This window comes from Dryobates pubescens, chromosome 3 (assembly GCF_014839835.1).
Source record: "Dryobates pubescens isolate bDryPub1 chromosome 3, bDryPub1.pri, whole genome shotgun sequence".
Lineage (NCBI taxonomy): Eukaryota > Metazoa > Chordata > Aves > Piciformes > Picidae > Dryobates > Dryobates pubescens.
The window spans coordinates 4,648,095-4,663,161 of NC_071614.1; the positions used below are offsets into that span (position 1 = coordinate 4,648,095).

General features: G+C 41.1%; 1 protein-coding gene across 1 annotated transcript in view; it reads right to left on the reverse strand.

The window, feature by feature from the left end:
• LOC104303523 (lipoxygenase homology domain-containing protein 1) overlaps nucleotides 1-15,067 on the reverse strand; it is a 125,804-nt gene that overhangs the window by 95,498 nt on the left and 15,239 nt on the right. The window contains exons 6-10 of the mRNA XM_054179471.1: nucleotides 13,362-13,494; nucleotides 12,951-13,102; nucleotides 10,005-10,159; nucleotides 8,546-8,604; nucleotides 5,903-6,066 (exon numbers count right to left, since the gene is read on the reverse strand). Of these exons, the coding sequence (XP_054035446.1) occupies nucleotides 5,903-6,066; nucleotides 8,546-8,604; nucleotides 10,005-10,159; nucleotides 12,951-13,102; nucleotides 13,362-13,494 (663 nt within the window). The remainder of the gene's footprint in view (nucleotides 1-5,902; nucleotides 6,067-8,545; nucleotides 8,605-10,004; nucleotides 10,160-12,950; nucleotides 13,103-13,361; nucleotides 13,495-15,067) is intronic.

Sequence of the window (15,067 nt, forward strand, 5' to 3'; positions counted from 1 at the left end):
TGTCACTGAATGTCATGAATCACCTGAAGCCTACAATGGGGCTAAACAAACAGCATAACCAGGCAGAGAGGAGTGGCTCAAGAGAGACAGTCAAGGGGGTTTAATATGTATTCATCTTGGACTTGTGTTGCCATTGGGTAGGGGAGAAAAAAAAAATTAAAGGGTTATAGATATGAAAGATTAAACCTGAAATTGAGCACATAAAGTTCTCTCACAAAACCACCCTGAAAGAGAAACGCATACATAACATCCTGCAGAGTGGCTGAACAGGTAAGACCATGATCAATCACCCTCATTTCTTGAAGATGAGATGAATTGGGGTTTTCTCCAACATGGTGAGTTCTTTATGATCCTTCCACCTTGCTTTCTTGAAACAAGCCAAATTTTGATTCATGCAGACCCTGTAGCTGATGGAGATCATTTTACGCACTTCTGCCTTTATCTGAGTGAGGAATGAAGTTCATTTTGTCGTCAAATAAATTTTGCTGAGAGATGGACAGTTTGAAGTGGAGTTAAAGCCAAGAGTATGACTGGTTTATGCTGCCTTAAGTGTATCTGACTAAATGCATCTGGTCCTAAATGGTCATTATGGCAAACAGGGGCAGCTGGGAAGTAGCAGGGCACAAGCTATGCCCAGTTTTCAGGCACTGTCAGTCGCATGGTTAAGAGAGTGGAGATTATTTTAGTGCTTGTGGTCATTTCCCCAGTTTTTCCACTCAGGAAGAATTCTCACTGAGCTCATTACAGGCTTTTTTTATTTTAACAATGGTAAGAAAAGCATGGAAATGGATTTGTTTCAACCTATTTTTATAGCATTTGGGTTTCTCCCCACTGCTTCTCGTTTTATTTCTGGTATCTCAGCTTTGACTGTTGAAATAAAGAGAAGTGAATATGGATTCAGAAATTAAAGACACGTGGTGAAACCTGGCAGATTCTGACAGTCCTAGGGCTGATTCTAAAAGAAGGGGTGTCAATTCTCAATGCACAGATTATTTTAAATGACTGATATCTTCATTTAAATAGGAAGGGGAAAAACGACAACTGACAGATAAACTGCTAATGCCTCCATGTGATGCAGCACAACACAAAGGTACCAGATGAGGGTAACTCTTTCCAAACAAGGGACATCTAACTGGAAGGAAAAGGCCTTTAACACTTGAAAAAGCTCATGAACACTAGAACACAGGAACACAAAATCACTATTTGTTAAGTTTTATGAGTTCTGCTTCACTTATGAAAGTCTTTGATGCTCTTACATAGAATACATAGAATAAACCAGGTTGGAAGAGACCTTCAAGATCATCGCGTCCAACCCATCAACCAATCCAACACTGCCCAAACAACTAACCCACGGCACCAAGCACCCTGTCAAGTCTTCTCCTAAAAACCTCCAGTGATGGCGACTCCACCACCTCCCCAGGCAGCCCATTCCAATGTGCAATCACTCTTTCTGTATAGAACTTTTTTCTAACATCCAGCCTGAACCTCCCCTGGTGCAGCCTGAGACTGTGTCCTCTTGTTCTGGTACTGCTTGCCTGGGAGAAGAGACCAACATCCGTCTGTCTACAACCTCCCTTCAGGTAGTTATAGAGAGTAATAAGGTCACCCCTGAGTCTCCTCTTCTCCAGGCTAAGCAACCCCAGCTCCCTCAGCCTCTCCTCGTAGGGCTTATGTTCCAAACCCCTCACCAACTTTGGAGTGTGACTGATTGCATCTATGTAATGAACAGAATGGGGTTTGAATCTTCACAGACCTTCTACAACACCTCTGTGGCAGAGATGTACCCTCGAGGCCTCGAGCAGCCGAGTCTGGTTGAGAGGTGGCCCTGCCCATGGCAGGGGACAAGAAGTTCCCCCTTGTGTTGAGGTGGAGCCTCCCGTGCTGTAGTTTACATCCATGGCAGGGAGGTTGGAGTAGATGATCTCTAAGGTCCCTTCCAGCCTCAGTCATTCTATGATCAAGTATCTCTGTGGGTATTAGTAGGAGCCCTGCTTTTTAGTTATTTATATTACTTTCTGGCATTATGAGTATGGCAGTGTTTAGGCAGCTGAAGAAATGTAAATGGTTTAACTGGAGAGGGCACCAGCTTTAAAAGACAGAGAAATGGGTTCATGCAGCAATTCTCACAACAGAGATGGATTCCAGTTTCCAGTTCTCCTAAAACATCAGGCATGCTCCATGCCCCCTGCTTGCAAGTGTGGAACTATCTTCCTTAGAAAGACGTCCACCAACTACAAAATATAACTTAAGGTGAAAGTGAAGATTGTGAAGATTTCTTGGGGGGGGGGGGGGGAAATCCAGCTCTCTTAATAGCTTTATACAGTTCTATTTAAGATAAACTTGACAACATGTTGAGATCAGTAAGACCAGCATTGCTCTAAAGAGATTGCAGAGCTGAAGCAAACTCACAACGCAAAAGGTGGAAGAATTGCTGCTAAGAAGCTGCTGCTAGCACACAGTATTTTGAAAGCAGATCTATTGAACCAGTTGCTGCTTTTACTGACTCCATTATTACTAGAAAGGCAGAATTTGTACCTGAAGGTATGGCATTATTTTGCATTGAAGTAATAAAAACTGAGAGATTGTAGCTGGCTGTTACAGAAGCTGATGCACTTACAGTCTTCTGCTTAGTTGTCTTTGACACAGAAGGGAATATTTGGCATGACCAAACATTAAAAGAATACTTGCAAAAAGCATTTCTTTGTCAAACAGTGTGTATACTCATAAGAGATAATTCGCCAGGTTTCAAAGAATGATGATACAGAATACAGGGGTCTGGAGAATATAATTTACAATACAATTAAGGCTTCAGTGTCTTGAGCAACTCAACACGCTGCCAAAATCAGTATTTCTGAAATACTGAAGAATGCTCAGGGACTGGGATGCTACCAGACGAAAAAGCAGGAAGCAGATCACAGTTGTGATGAGAGCTGTAAGTTATGGTAGACTGATATCTCTCCATTGGAGGAGGAATGGCTCTCAACAGAAAAATTATGCCCTAAAAACTACGCCTGAATTGAAACAGAGCAGCAAACCGTAGCCTAGAAGTAGCTTCTTTGAACATGCAGGAACAATTACAGAGCAGAAAGGGAAATCCATCAAATTTAAATTCCCCTTCTTTCCATTCCTTTGTTGTTCATCCCTGACGTTCCCATCTGCTAGGAAAAAAATTGCTAAGTCACAAGGGCAGTATGGTGTTGCTTATACACACCTACCTTGTGAGAACCTGGAACCCCAGACTGCAGTCAGGAACAAAACCTCTCCCCATCATCACACAACTGCAAATTGCCTTCAGTGAATTTCATGTGCCAAGGGTAAAAAGCCTTGTTGCTCTCTACCTGTGTTACACTGGAGGACAATCCATTTTTAATCTGATTTCCTTAATGATAGCCAAAGTGTATGAAGTTACACCAGCTGTAAATAGCAATGCAAACAAGATCAAAATCAAGTTCCAGCCAAGCAACAACATCTCAGGAGTATATAGAGAAGCATCACTGGGTTTACTCAGGTTTTAATAACTTCTTCATTTGTTAACATTACTGATTACTCATTATTTACATTTAGGTATCCAAGTTACTATGCAGTCAACTGTACTTCCTAGCCTTGATTTTTAACAACAGGTTTGCCTAATTCTCTTTTTGTGGGCCATTCCTCTGCCATTTCTTGTGATTATTTCTGTGGCCAAAGGGATTTTTAAAGGGAATAGAATAGAATAGAATAGAATAGAATAGACCAGACCAGACCAGACCAGACCTGAAGAGACCTTCAAAATCATCATGTCCAACCCATCATCCAGCACCACCTAATCAACTAAACCATGGCACCAAGCACCCTATCAAGTCTCCTCCTAAACACCTCCAATGATGGTGACTCCACCACCTCCCCAGACAGCCAATCACTGTCTCTATGAAGAGTTTCTTCCTAACATCCAGTCTAAACCTCCCCTGGCAGACTGTGTCCTCTTGTTCTGGTGCTGGTTGCCTGGGAGAAGAGACCAACCCCCACCTGGCTACCTGGAGTTTAAAAAGCCTTGAAATATGCACAAAGGCTGCAAATCCAAGACCATTTAGTAATGATTTTCCCCAATGTGCTTAACAGGTTAAGCTAGCCTAACAGAAAGCAATTAAGGCTGCCCAACTTTTCTGCAACTCCACAGCTTTTTAGCAGTGTTGATGGTATTCCACAGTGCTCTTAATGGTGGAAAACTGCAGTTACAAAGTGCTGAAGTGTTTGGAGAATGCAGCTTTCATTTGGATTAACTAAAGAATTCAGCCACCTCATTAAATGGAGATATTTAAGGGGTGGGAGGGGGTATAGGAAAAGGAAACACAATTACTTTACCTGTTCTTTCTCTCTCCATTGTTCAGCACTGACTGAAAGCTAAATAAGTGGTTTTGAGAAATAAGGGACACTAATGTGGTCAACCTTGAAGCTTCCATGGTGTGGTTAAGACACAGGGAGAAGCTTTCTCAAGCACCTCTGAAGTTTAAAGGTCTCATTACACACAGATTTAAAAGGTTGGTTGCACAATTGGATTTTGTAACAGGTTCAAGTTTTACTCCTCTGTCCAGATTCATCTCACTTAAGCTGTGCCTAAGTGCTGTGACTAGCCTCCAAGCTTCTTACAGGCTTTCAGTGGTCTATCACCAAAGAAGAACTTCAGGCACAAAGATCTGTGTGTGATGTGGAAGATCAAAACCTGAGTACTAATACAGACAGCAACAGATTATCAGAGCTCCTGGGACAGGTATCAGGTTTTGCCTTGATGCTGGGAGGATAAAACTGATGCTTTGAGAAACATTCTGTTCCTTCCAAAGAGAAAGAAAGCAAACAAATGTTCTTGGCACTTCCTTCAATGAACTGAATAAACTTGCTGTCAGATAGCATTAACCATTTGAATAAACATCCAAGAAGATCCAGAATGATGTAAAAAGGAAGACTTCGATTTAGTCTTCAGATAAACTCTGATTTCACCTTCCTGTTTTGATCCAAGATAATATCAAACCAGCACTATCTGTAACTTTGGCCAAGTTACTGTCAATTGAAATTAATGCAGGGGGAAAGAGCATCACTGACTTGCCTCTGCAAGAATTTATGTATTTATACTTCAAACTAGAAAAGAATTAATGAAAAAAAAAATATCAGAGGACCTTCCAGTCCTGTCTGCCACTGATTCCTCATCATCTTTTTATTATGCAGATATTCTTTCAACCTAGAAGGCATAGTGCAGGTTTAATGATCATAACATACACAGTCACGAGGAACTATAGGAACTGGAGGAAATTGTAGGCATTAGAGGAACTTTGAGAAGCCCTGAGAAAAGTCCTGATTCTGAAGTACCTCTCAGAAGTTTCTCTGACAAGAGAGAATTTGCTTGGAGAAGCAGGACACCGCCAGTCTACCTCACCTGAGTCAACCTACTCGGTGTGATTTGACTCTAGACCCTAACCATCCCCCTTTTCCTTCCCACTTTCTCCAAGAAAGACAGTGTGATTCAGTGGAAGTCTGAGAAAGCCCCAGGAAGAATCTCCAGTGGACACTTCCAAAGGCAGATATGCACCACAAGCCATAAACATAAACTATCTTATTAGATCAACACAAAGAAGAGGCAAAGAAAGTCTTTTCTGCCTCTGCAAATGAACACCATCTGGTTCAAACTAGCCCATCAAGTAGATGCAGGTATGAAGCAGACTCTGAGAGGCATGTCTGCCTGATGCAGTTCTGCAAACATTTGTTGGTTCAAATCTCACTATCATGAAAGTCAGCTGCTTCCTCAGCAACACTTAATGATCCTCACATCTTCTTTCAAGGCCTTTCTATTGCCACTTTTATCCTGTTCTGAGAAAAGCTATTTTGCATATGTTTGGAATTCTCCAGTGTTTATGTAAAAGCCATACTATACCTTAAATGTATCTTCACTGCTGGGATTAAACAGCTGGTGTTTCCCAGATCCCAAAATAATAGGACCAGAAGCTTTGTTTTCTCCATAAGCATAAAGGGATACTGTTGCTGTTGTGCCAGCTGTTGCCAAATCCCCAGTGACAACAGTAATCTTCCAGTCTCCTTCTGTAAAGTGAAAGATGAAATCAAAATGCTTTTAGAACTGTTATTGATACATAGAAATATCGTTGAAAGACAAATAAATGCTCAGTTCAGCCCAGGGACTGTGACTACTGAGCACCCAAACTGTAAAGATGCTGGGAGGGGCAGCAGAAGACTGGCTAAATACCACATCATCCACACTCATCTTAGGCAAGTTGTGTAACTTTAAGGATTTAGGAGGCTTGCAGAGTGCTAAAGCTGGAAATGCAAGCACAATGCCTAGAGAATTGTCTAATGATAACTCTGTGGGTCATCATAGAAAAAAGCCCAAGCTCCAGACTCTGGATTATGCCAACATACATAACCAATAAATATATCAGGAAAAAAAAACCCAAAAGACATCAAAGCATCCCAATTAAGTACAATTCCCTCTCACCATGTCAATGTGACACATCAACAAGAGCTGTGTTTGCCTGGGTGGAGGCATGACACAGAGATTAGCATGACAGAGGGGGGGAGAAAAACAGAAGTAAATATTTTGGAGGAAATTCTAACAGTAGGACTCTTCAGAAAATCATTTTATATAAAGCTTTCCTGATAATAAAATGTCATCTCTGCTGCCACACAATGCACCCAAGTTATTTAAATAGCTGAAAGAGGATGAATATAAATCTTATTAAAAAAAAGAAAAGAGAGAGAGAGAGAGAACAATTCATAATTGGAAAATGCATTTCTGCATCTGAAAAGCTGGGATCACACACTCTCCACCCCTCTTTTGATTGCAGCTTTTGCCTCCAAGAAGCAACTGCCACTTAGTGACTTGGATTCTTTCAGTGCAAGGCAAACAACAGATGAAATAGCAGCCCGCAGTGGAAAATAAGAGCCACAGTATGCACTGCAGCTTTATTAACAGGCAGCTGTCTGGTAATACCTGGATGAATTAAACCTGGTGTCTGACAGAGGTATTTATTTGGGCCAGCCCCATTATGCCTCAGTAATTTGCCTCCACAAAGAGGCGCCGCTAGCAGAAAGCTTGAGCTCCTGTTTCCCAGATCTGTTGAGGTCTGGCTGACACTTGGGTTTGGAAGGTGAGAGCTTTTCTAAATACATATAAATACACAGCTGGGAATTCAGAAAACACCAGCATCTCATTTGGTTTGACTGATCAAACCTGGCCAGCAGGTTGAGGGAGCTGATTCTCCCCTGGTATTCCACGCTGGTGAGACCCAGTCTGCAGTATTGTAGGCATCTGTGGGGACCTCAGCACAAGACAAAGAAAGACTAGCTTAAGTGGGTCCAGAGGAGGGCCATGAAAATGACCAGGGCGGGTGCAACATCTTTCCCATAAAGAAAAGGTGTTCAGTCTGGAGAGGAAGGTTTCAGAGAAACCTTATTGCAGCCTTTTAATATAGGAAGGGGGTCTACACAAAAGGCAAAGACTTTTTATCAAGCCCTGTAGTGAGAGGACAATTTGAATGGTTTTGAACTGAAAGAGGACAAATTTGGATAGGACAGAAGGAAGATATTTTTTACAGTAAGAAGGAAGGCATTTTTTACAGTAAGTGTGGTGAGACATGGAAATGGGTTGCCCAAAGAAGCTGTGGATGCCCTATCCCTGGAAGTACTCAAGGCCAGGGTGGATGGGGCTTTGAGCAACCTGCCCCTGCCATGGCAGGGGGTTTGGAACTAGGTGATCTTTAAAGATCTCTGCAAGGACAGAAAAGTCAAGCTGGACAAATATGAAATCATAGGTAAAATGACACATTAAAAACTAATGGTGAGAACAGAACTACATGCAGCCCAGGAGGAAGAATCATGGTTTAAAATGTTAACTCAAATTGAGATAGATTAGGAGTAAGTACTAGAAAATATGAATTTTCCAACAGACAGAAAATTAACATTATGGAAATAAAAATGACAGAATAAATAAAAGAAAGCATAAACAAAGTGATTTAGTGCTTAAATTAGAATGTGAAGTTCAGAGCTTCCTGAAATGTTCAAATAGTGTGCTTTAATTAATGTTTTAAAATAAATAGAAACAGCAATAGATGTGTAAAGCAATTAGTTCTGAGAGAGAAACAGTTTTCATTAAAGACAGAAGACTGGAGCAGCACTTACCATTTGCTGCTTCTTGCATTTTCAGCTGTTGATTTATTTGAAATTCTGGGGGGAAAAAAAAATAAATAAGGCAGCTATGAAAAGATTCATCCTTTAAGGTTAAAGAACAGGTTTGAAAGAAGAAGTGAAACAGATATTCTGTGATTCCAGTCAACACAAGCAAACTTCCCTTCTCATTTGTTCCTTTATTACTCTCCCTCTGTCACCTATACCCATTACACAATGCAAACACAAAGTGTGTTCACTCAGAAATAGAGCAAAGGAAGCCACAAAATCATTAACTCTGATATTTAAAATGTAAATTCAGCACAGATTTGTTCAGGGGGTGGGGGGGAAACATCACAAATTACTGATGTAACTATTATAAAGTTACAATAAACCTTACCTCGAGGGTACAGCTCAATTTCTGAGTGCATTTCACCTTGGGACACAAATGGAAGCCACCTAAGAATAAGAAAGAAAATAAGTTAGGGGGCTGGTCTCTTCTCCCAGGCAATCAGCACCAGAACAAGAGGACACAGTCTCAAGCTGCACCAGGGGAGGTTTAGGCTGGATGTTAGGAAGAAGTTCTTCACAGAGAGAGTTGTTTCCTGTTGGAATGTGCTGCCCAGGGAGGTGGTGGAGTCACCATCCCTGGAGGTGTTCAAGAGGGGACTGGACGTGACACTTGGTGCCATGGTTTAGTAGTCATGAGGTCTTGGGTGACAGGTTGGACTTGGTGATCTTTGAGGTCTTTTCCAACCTTATTGATTCTATGATTCAATGATAAGTTGTTAGGTAGGAATCAACTTTTTTCCCTCTACCACAACACCATAGAACTGAATGTCCCACACCTTATATTCATACTGAGTACACACAACCTCTGCAATTTCAGTGTTTGATTTGATTGATGTTAAAGCAGAAATTATTTGGCTCAGCAAAGCCTTATTTGTGCAAACACAAGGGCTCTGTAAGTGCAAAATATACCTGTGTTGGATTAAAGGAACCATGGTGTCAGAGACTCATGTGGCACAACTGTCCTTATTTGTGCAGCTGAAGAAAATGGCACAAACCTTCTCATTACTAGGGATTGAGAGTCAACTCTGATTTGTGTTTATCTATGGCACTATTTCTTAAAATCAGAGTTCAGTGTTAAAAACAAAGAAGGGAGGTTGTAGCCAGGTGGGGGCTGGTCTCTTCTCCCAGTCAACCAGCACCAGAACAAGAGGACACAGTCTCAAGCTGTGCCAGGAAAGGTTAAGGTTGGATGTTAGGAAGAAGTTCTTCACAGAAAGAGTGATTGGCCATTGGAATGTGCTGCCCAGGGAGATAGTGGAGTCACCATCACTGGAGGTGTTTAGGAAGAGACTGGATGGGGTGCTTGGTGCCATGGTTCAGTTGATTAGATGGTGTTGGGTGATAGGTTGGACTCGATGATCTCAAAGGTCTCTTCCAACCTGGTTAATTCCATTCTATTCCATTCTATTCTATTCTATTCTATTCTATTCTATTGCTTTTCCTTATGCCTCCTGCAGATTGAGGACAGAGAAATGAGTCTGAAAAAGCACAAGTTAAGGCAGACATGGTCTGGGTTTCTTAGTCCTGTTATTCTAGACTGTGGAGAATTTTGAAACCTCTTCATTCAGAACTCTTTTAGCTTCCTCCTGCTTGGTAAAAAAAAAAAAAATCAGCTGGCATTCTACAGGAAATACAAAAATTCAGCAGGCTTCTGGGCTGTCCCTTCCTAACTGTACAGCTCACTGCCATGGACTCTCCAGGAATGACCTTGAAAATTCATATGTACTACACTGTTAGGTAGAATAGAGTCAGTGACACACATTAAAGAACACTGTTGTCAATACTACCTTTCACAACTGAAAACGCATTCGGAGTTGTTCTCAGCTTCTCTGACAAGGACTTTGTCACAGTACCAACGCTGGGGCTTGGCATTAGGCTCACAGCGCAACAGCACCTTCTGCAGCTTTCCAAGAGACACAGCTTCCACTCCAAAAGCACTGACCTAGAAGACAGAGGAGACAGCACTCTGCAAGTGCCACCACCAAGTCAGTCTGAAAGTTGAAGTATCTTAAAAGCCTGATCAGCTGCCACAATACCCAAAGGGTCCTGTTCTTAATGACAGCTGGACTGCATTTAATGTGTTTGGAGCTGAAAAGCGAAAAGTCCTTTGATTATGGATCAGAGTAAATGAGAAAACACAACTGCAATCAAACTGCAGTAACAATCCCAAAGAAACTGGGGGTTCAGCCAGCATCCCAAACACTGCGCACAAGCCTTTACTCCTGTTTCAATGCCTTGCCATTTGCATTTATTCTTCGAGGTGCACACAAGTTAAAGTCATCCTTTGTTGATAATTATTTAAAACACAGATTTTGTCATCGAGCACAGCCCTACAAGGTGAGGCTGAGGGAGCTGGAGTTGCTTAGCCTGGAGAAGAGGAGGCTCAGGGGAGACCTTATTGCTCTCTACAACTACCTGAAGGGAGGTTGTAGCCAGGTGGTGGTTGGTCTCTTCTCCCAGGCAATCAGCACTAGAACAAGAGGACACAGCCTCAAGCTGCACCAGAAGAAGTTTAGGCTGGAGGTGAGGAGAAAGTTCTTCCCAGAGACAGCTGCTAGCCATTGGAATGTGCTGCCCAGGGAGGTGGTGGATTCACCATCCCTGGGGGTGTTCAAGAGGGGATTGGACATGGCACTTGCTGTCATGGGTTAGTGGTCATGAGGTTTTGGGTGACAGGTTGGACTTGATGATCTTTGAGGTCTTTTCCAACCTCATTGATTCTATGATTCTATGATCTTTTTCTCTTTTTGGTCTGACCTCCTCTATTAATGTTTTATTCTGCTGGAAGATAGAAACTTTACATGCAGCTTTCCCCTTGTTACTCATTTAGGCTTGGGCTTACAGCGGCCAAGTTTACCATCACAGGAGCACGAAGCTGATCAGGTGAAAGGTTCAGGTTGGTGATTCTCTGCCACAGTGAAAAGCATAAAGCTTTTTCTCTGTAAGTGTAACAATCTAGGTCACACTTCAAAATAAAAAGGAAAATAATGGAGGAAAAGATTACGCTGGAAAATTCATATCTGTAAATTTCTCAGTCCTTAGTAAATGGCAGAACTGAGGCTGCCTGTGCAACTTTAGTTCTCCCTTGTGCCTATATATATGATCCTTCTGTAATACATAATCATAAGCTATTCTCTATGAAGCATCCCTGCCTCAAATTATGCACAGGCAGGACTGCAGCTTTTAAATACTTCTTTTTATCTTCATTATCTAGATGACTCTCTGCATTATTTACCCCAACCACCCAAACAGTTCAGTGAAGCACAACTGATTTCCCCAGTGACTTCACTTTTGCACCTTGCCCATAATATCCCAGTTTGCTGCAAATGCTGAAATCTATTTCCTCAAAGGCCAGCTGAGTAATATTTCATTTTACCTAGACAGACATTATTGCCAAAAGCTGCCAGGAAAGTAGTTTTGGGTGCTCAGCTGAGAAACAGAGGGGTTAATTTATTGGTACATTTAGCATTTCAAAGAGCTTACTGCTATGAACAGAGCAGAATTCTCTTCGAACAAACCTCAGCTACAGCTGTGGCTGCTCAAAAAAGTTGAGCTGGTTATGTAGCAAACCAGAAGCAGTCAAAATGTGATCACTCAGGGCAACTTTTCCTTAAGTGATTTGCCCAATACCACGTAGCATATCAGCACCAGGATTAAATGACCTTGTTCAAGCCAGCACTGCAGCATAAAATCACAGCCCCCAGGTCCTGCTCTGCTGCACCATGCAATCCACTGTCTGGTTCACCCATTTCCATAACAAAGTGCACTTTGAGCCACCCCCACCTTAGCCCCTGTATAACTAATAAGCTGAGCTTACTATCAGTCTGGCCAGAATAATTCCCCCCAGAATACACCACTTAAATTCTGAATTTCAATGGGAATAGCTTTTTATATCTAATACATTAGTAATGGCATTATATATAGTTTAAAAACAAAAATAGCATAAAGACCTCTAAAGTTTCCCAGTGGGTTATTTTTATATATCTAATACATTAGTAATAGTATTATATATATTTAAAAAAAAATTAGTATAAATACCTCTAAAATGTCCCAGTGGGTTATTTTTATACTTAGCATTTCAGATACTGCCTTTAATTTTGTCATTAGGAAATGTAATTAAATAATGCACTGTAATTCCACTACCAGCTCAATGCCAAGTTTTAGACACACCAATGCTAATCAACAGCTCACAAAAGAAGAAATAGGCTTAATAGGAGGTCATAAGGGGGCTAGGGGCAGACCTGAAATTGAATTCAATAGTTCCTGAAATTCATCCCTGCTCTACTGCAGAAAATTAGGATGGTGTATATTTTACTTATGGAGGAGATCAGAGGTAATTGAAAGAAGATTTTAATTAAGTCTGGCATGCATTAGTCACAATATTATACTATCCTACATTTAAAGAAGTACATAATGAAGAGTCCTACTAAGATCTGAAATCATGGAAGGATTTCTGTGCAGACCTTTGGAATCAGCTGTACTCATTAAACCTTGCCAGGGTCTGTTTTATATTCACAGGCAGCTCTTCTCATCCTGGGGAGGTTCTTCCCATCATTTTCCTTCCCCTTCTCCTACCTGCATTTTCATTCTTGATTAGTATAAAATCATTGCCCTGAGTTCTTAAAAATAACTTTTCTAGACCTCTGTGATTGTTTTTATTAGGAACCTGTTAAAATCAGCTAAAATTCCTTCATTTTATTTACATAGCTAAGCAAATTGATTTTAAAACTTACCATTCCTCTCTGAAATGCCACTGGTGTACCAGATTGATGCAGAAGCCTTAGACCAGAGTCTCCTCTCTCCCCATAGATACACAGATGAACTGCAGCATCTGTACCAGCTTGCTCCATGTCACCCGTGTAGACATAAACCTGGTATGAAACAACTTCCAACACCAGCCAAAAGAAGAAAACACATATCTATCATCAAAATCATTTTGCTCACCACTCTAGCTTAATGGCAACAAGGCCAGTAAAATTGATTTGCAATTCATTTGCTGGAACGCATTCCCCACGAAGCAGACTATCTGCTCCGAGATCACCAAGACCATGTTTAGGAACAGAGAGTAGATGGAATACAACTCAGAAGGCATTAGTACTGAAAAGCAGGAAGCTGATACAGGCATAACTGAAGTCCACACATACTTGGGTAGACAGGTTTGCCAGCTTCCAATACTGGAAGTTCACAGACGAAATCTCTATCCTCACGGTGCCTTGACAGCCATGTGTTTGTTGGAAAACCCAGGGTTTTCTTGCTCTTTAGATGCTGCAGTGTCACCTAGAGATGAAGAAATTCCAGCTGTGACTCAGTCCACTTTTACCAGTGCTTTGCTTCTCAACACATATTTCTACATCTTCTGCCTCAGGAAACACAATCAGTAAACACAATGAACAAAACCGTGCAGCACGAATACGTTTTCATTTCGGCCACTGCTTTGCAACTTGACTCCTCATCAGGGAGGGTCTCTATTCAGATTCATGGCATTGCAGCTGAAACTGCAAGGCTCTGTTCTTTGAATATGCCTTGACTTTAAAATTATCTTATCCTTGGGACAAACACCTCTGTAATTGAATTTTCACTTTTTGCCACAAGGAAAGTCACCGATTCCAATTCCTGCCAGGGAACTGCCTATGTGTAACGCTGTCTGGAGGACCCTGGACTGACAGCTCTCTGGTGAGTGAGGTCAGGAAAGACAGAGCTTTTGGAATGTGTGACAAGACTGACACATTTTTATATGAAATTGGAAACAGGATGAAAATCATCATCTATATCCTTCTCAATCTGGCAAGGAGATAATGTGCTGAAATGTTAAATCAGTTTGTATTATATTTGGCTCTTCTACAGCAGAACAAAAGAGAACCTGGATACCTTCACCCTCTATTTATTCTTTTTGAAGACAGAATTAAAATCCCTAGGTTGTTTGCCACTGTGCCTCATGTACAAATCTTACTTGCTTCCTACAGCTAAAGCAGTCCTTCCTCTCTTTTATGGGAGCAGTTTTTCTTGGTCTTGAATTATAACAATGCTCACTGCAGTTTTTCCACAGACCTTTACTAGCAAAAGGAAAACAGTGCCAAAAACATTTCTTTCTGCAGTTGTGTTTTGAATGTGCACAAGTTTTGCATACAAAATGATGAAAATAAGGGTTCAAGAGTAAATGTGAGCACTTAGGAAATCAGGACAATAGATGTCTTTATCTCACTTTTGCAATAAAATACTATTTTAAGTAAAATAAACACTCCCTTTAAAGAACGCCAAAGCATGTATTTAACCTAACACACAACACTTCTGCAGCAGAGAGCCTTAATCTCTAATGTTTATTGGCAGAGCTCCCCCTGCTGATACGGAACAATCACAAATATTAACTCTCTTGTCAGGGAAAAGAAAAACCCCACACAGCCTTCAACTTGATTGATTGCTTTGTGCAAAAGGAAATAGCTGAAATCTCAGGGTTACCCTCTGAAATTGGGACCAATGTGGTGAAAAATATATAAATATATCAGAATATCTCTATTTATTTACAAGCACCAGGATGGAAAGCATGATTCTTCCTGCAACTGGAATATTTAGACTCACTTTCAGTTTGGTAGATATACAGTTAAGATCTATGGTTTAATATCGACATCTGCTATTACTGTGTCATTCTGGTTGTCTAAATGAGGATTTTTAATGTTAAAGGCTGAAGGACAAGCTTGTGTGTTTTACAGATCCAAGATCAGAAACAGAGAACAAATACTTGGGTCCAATTCTGAAATAAATCTTATGGGGGTGGTGGTGTCAGTGTTAGCAAGAATTCAGTATTAATTTTATTTCATGCCTATGAGGAAAGCCAGAATTAAAACAGAAGCAG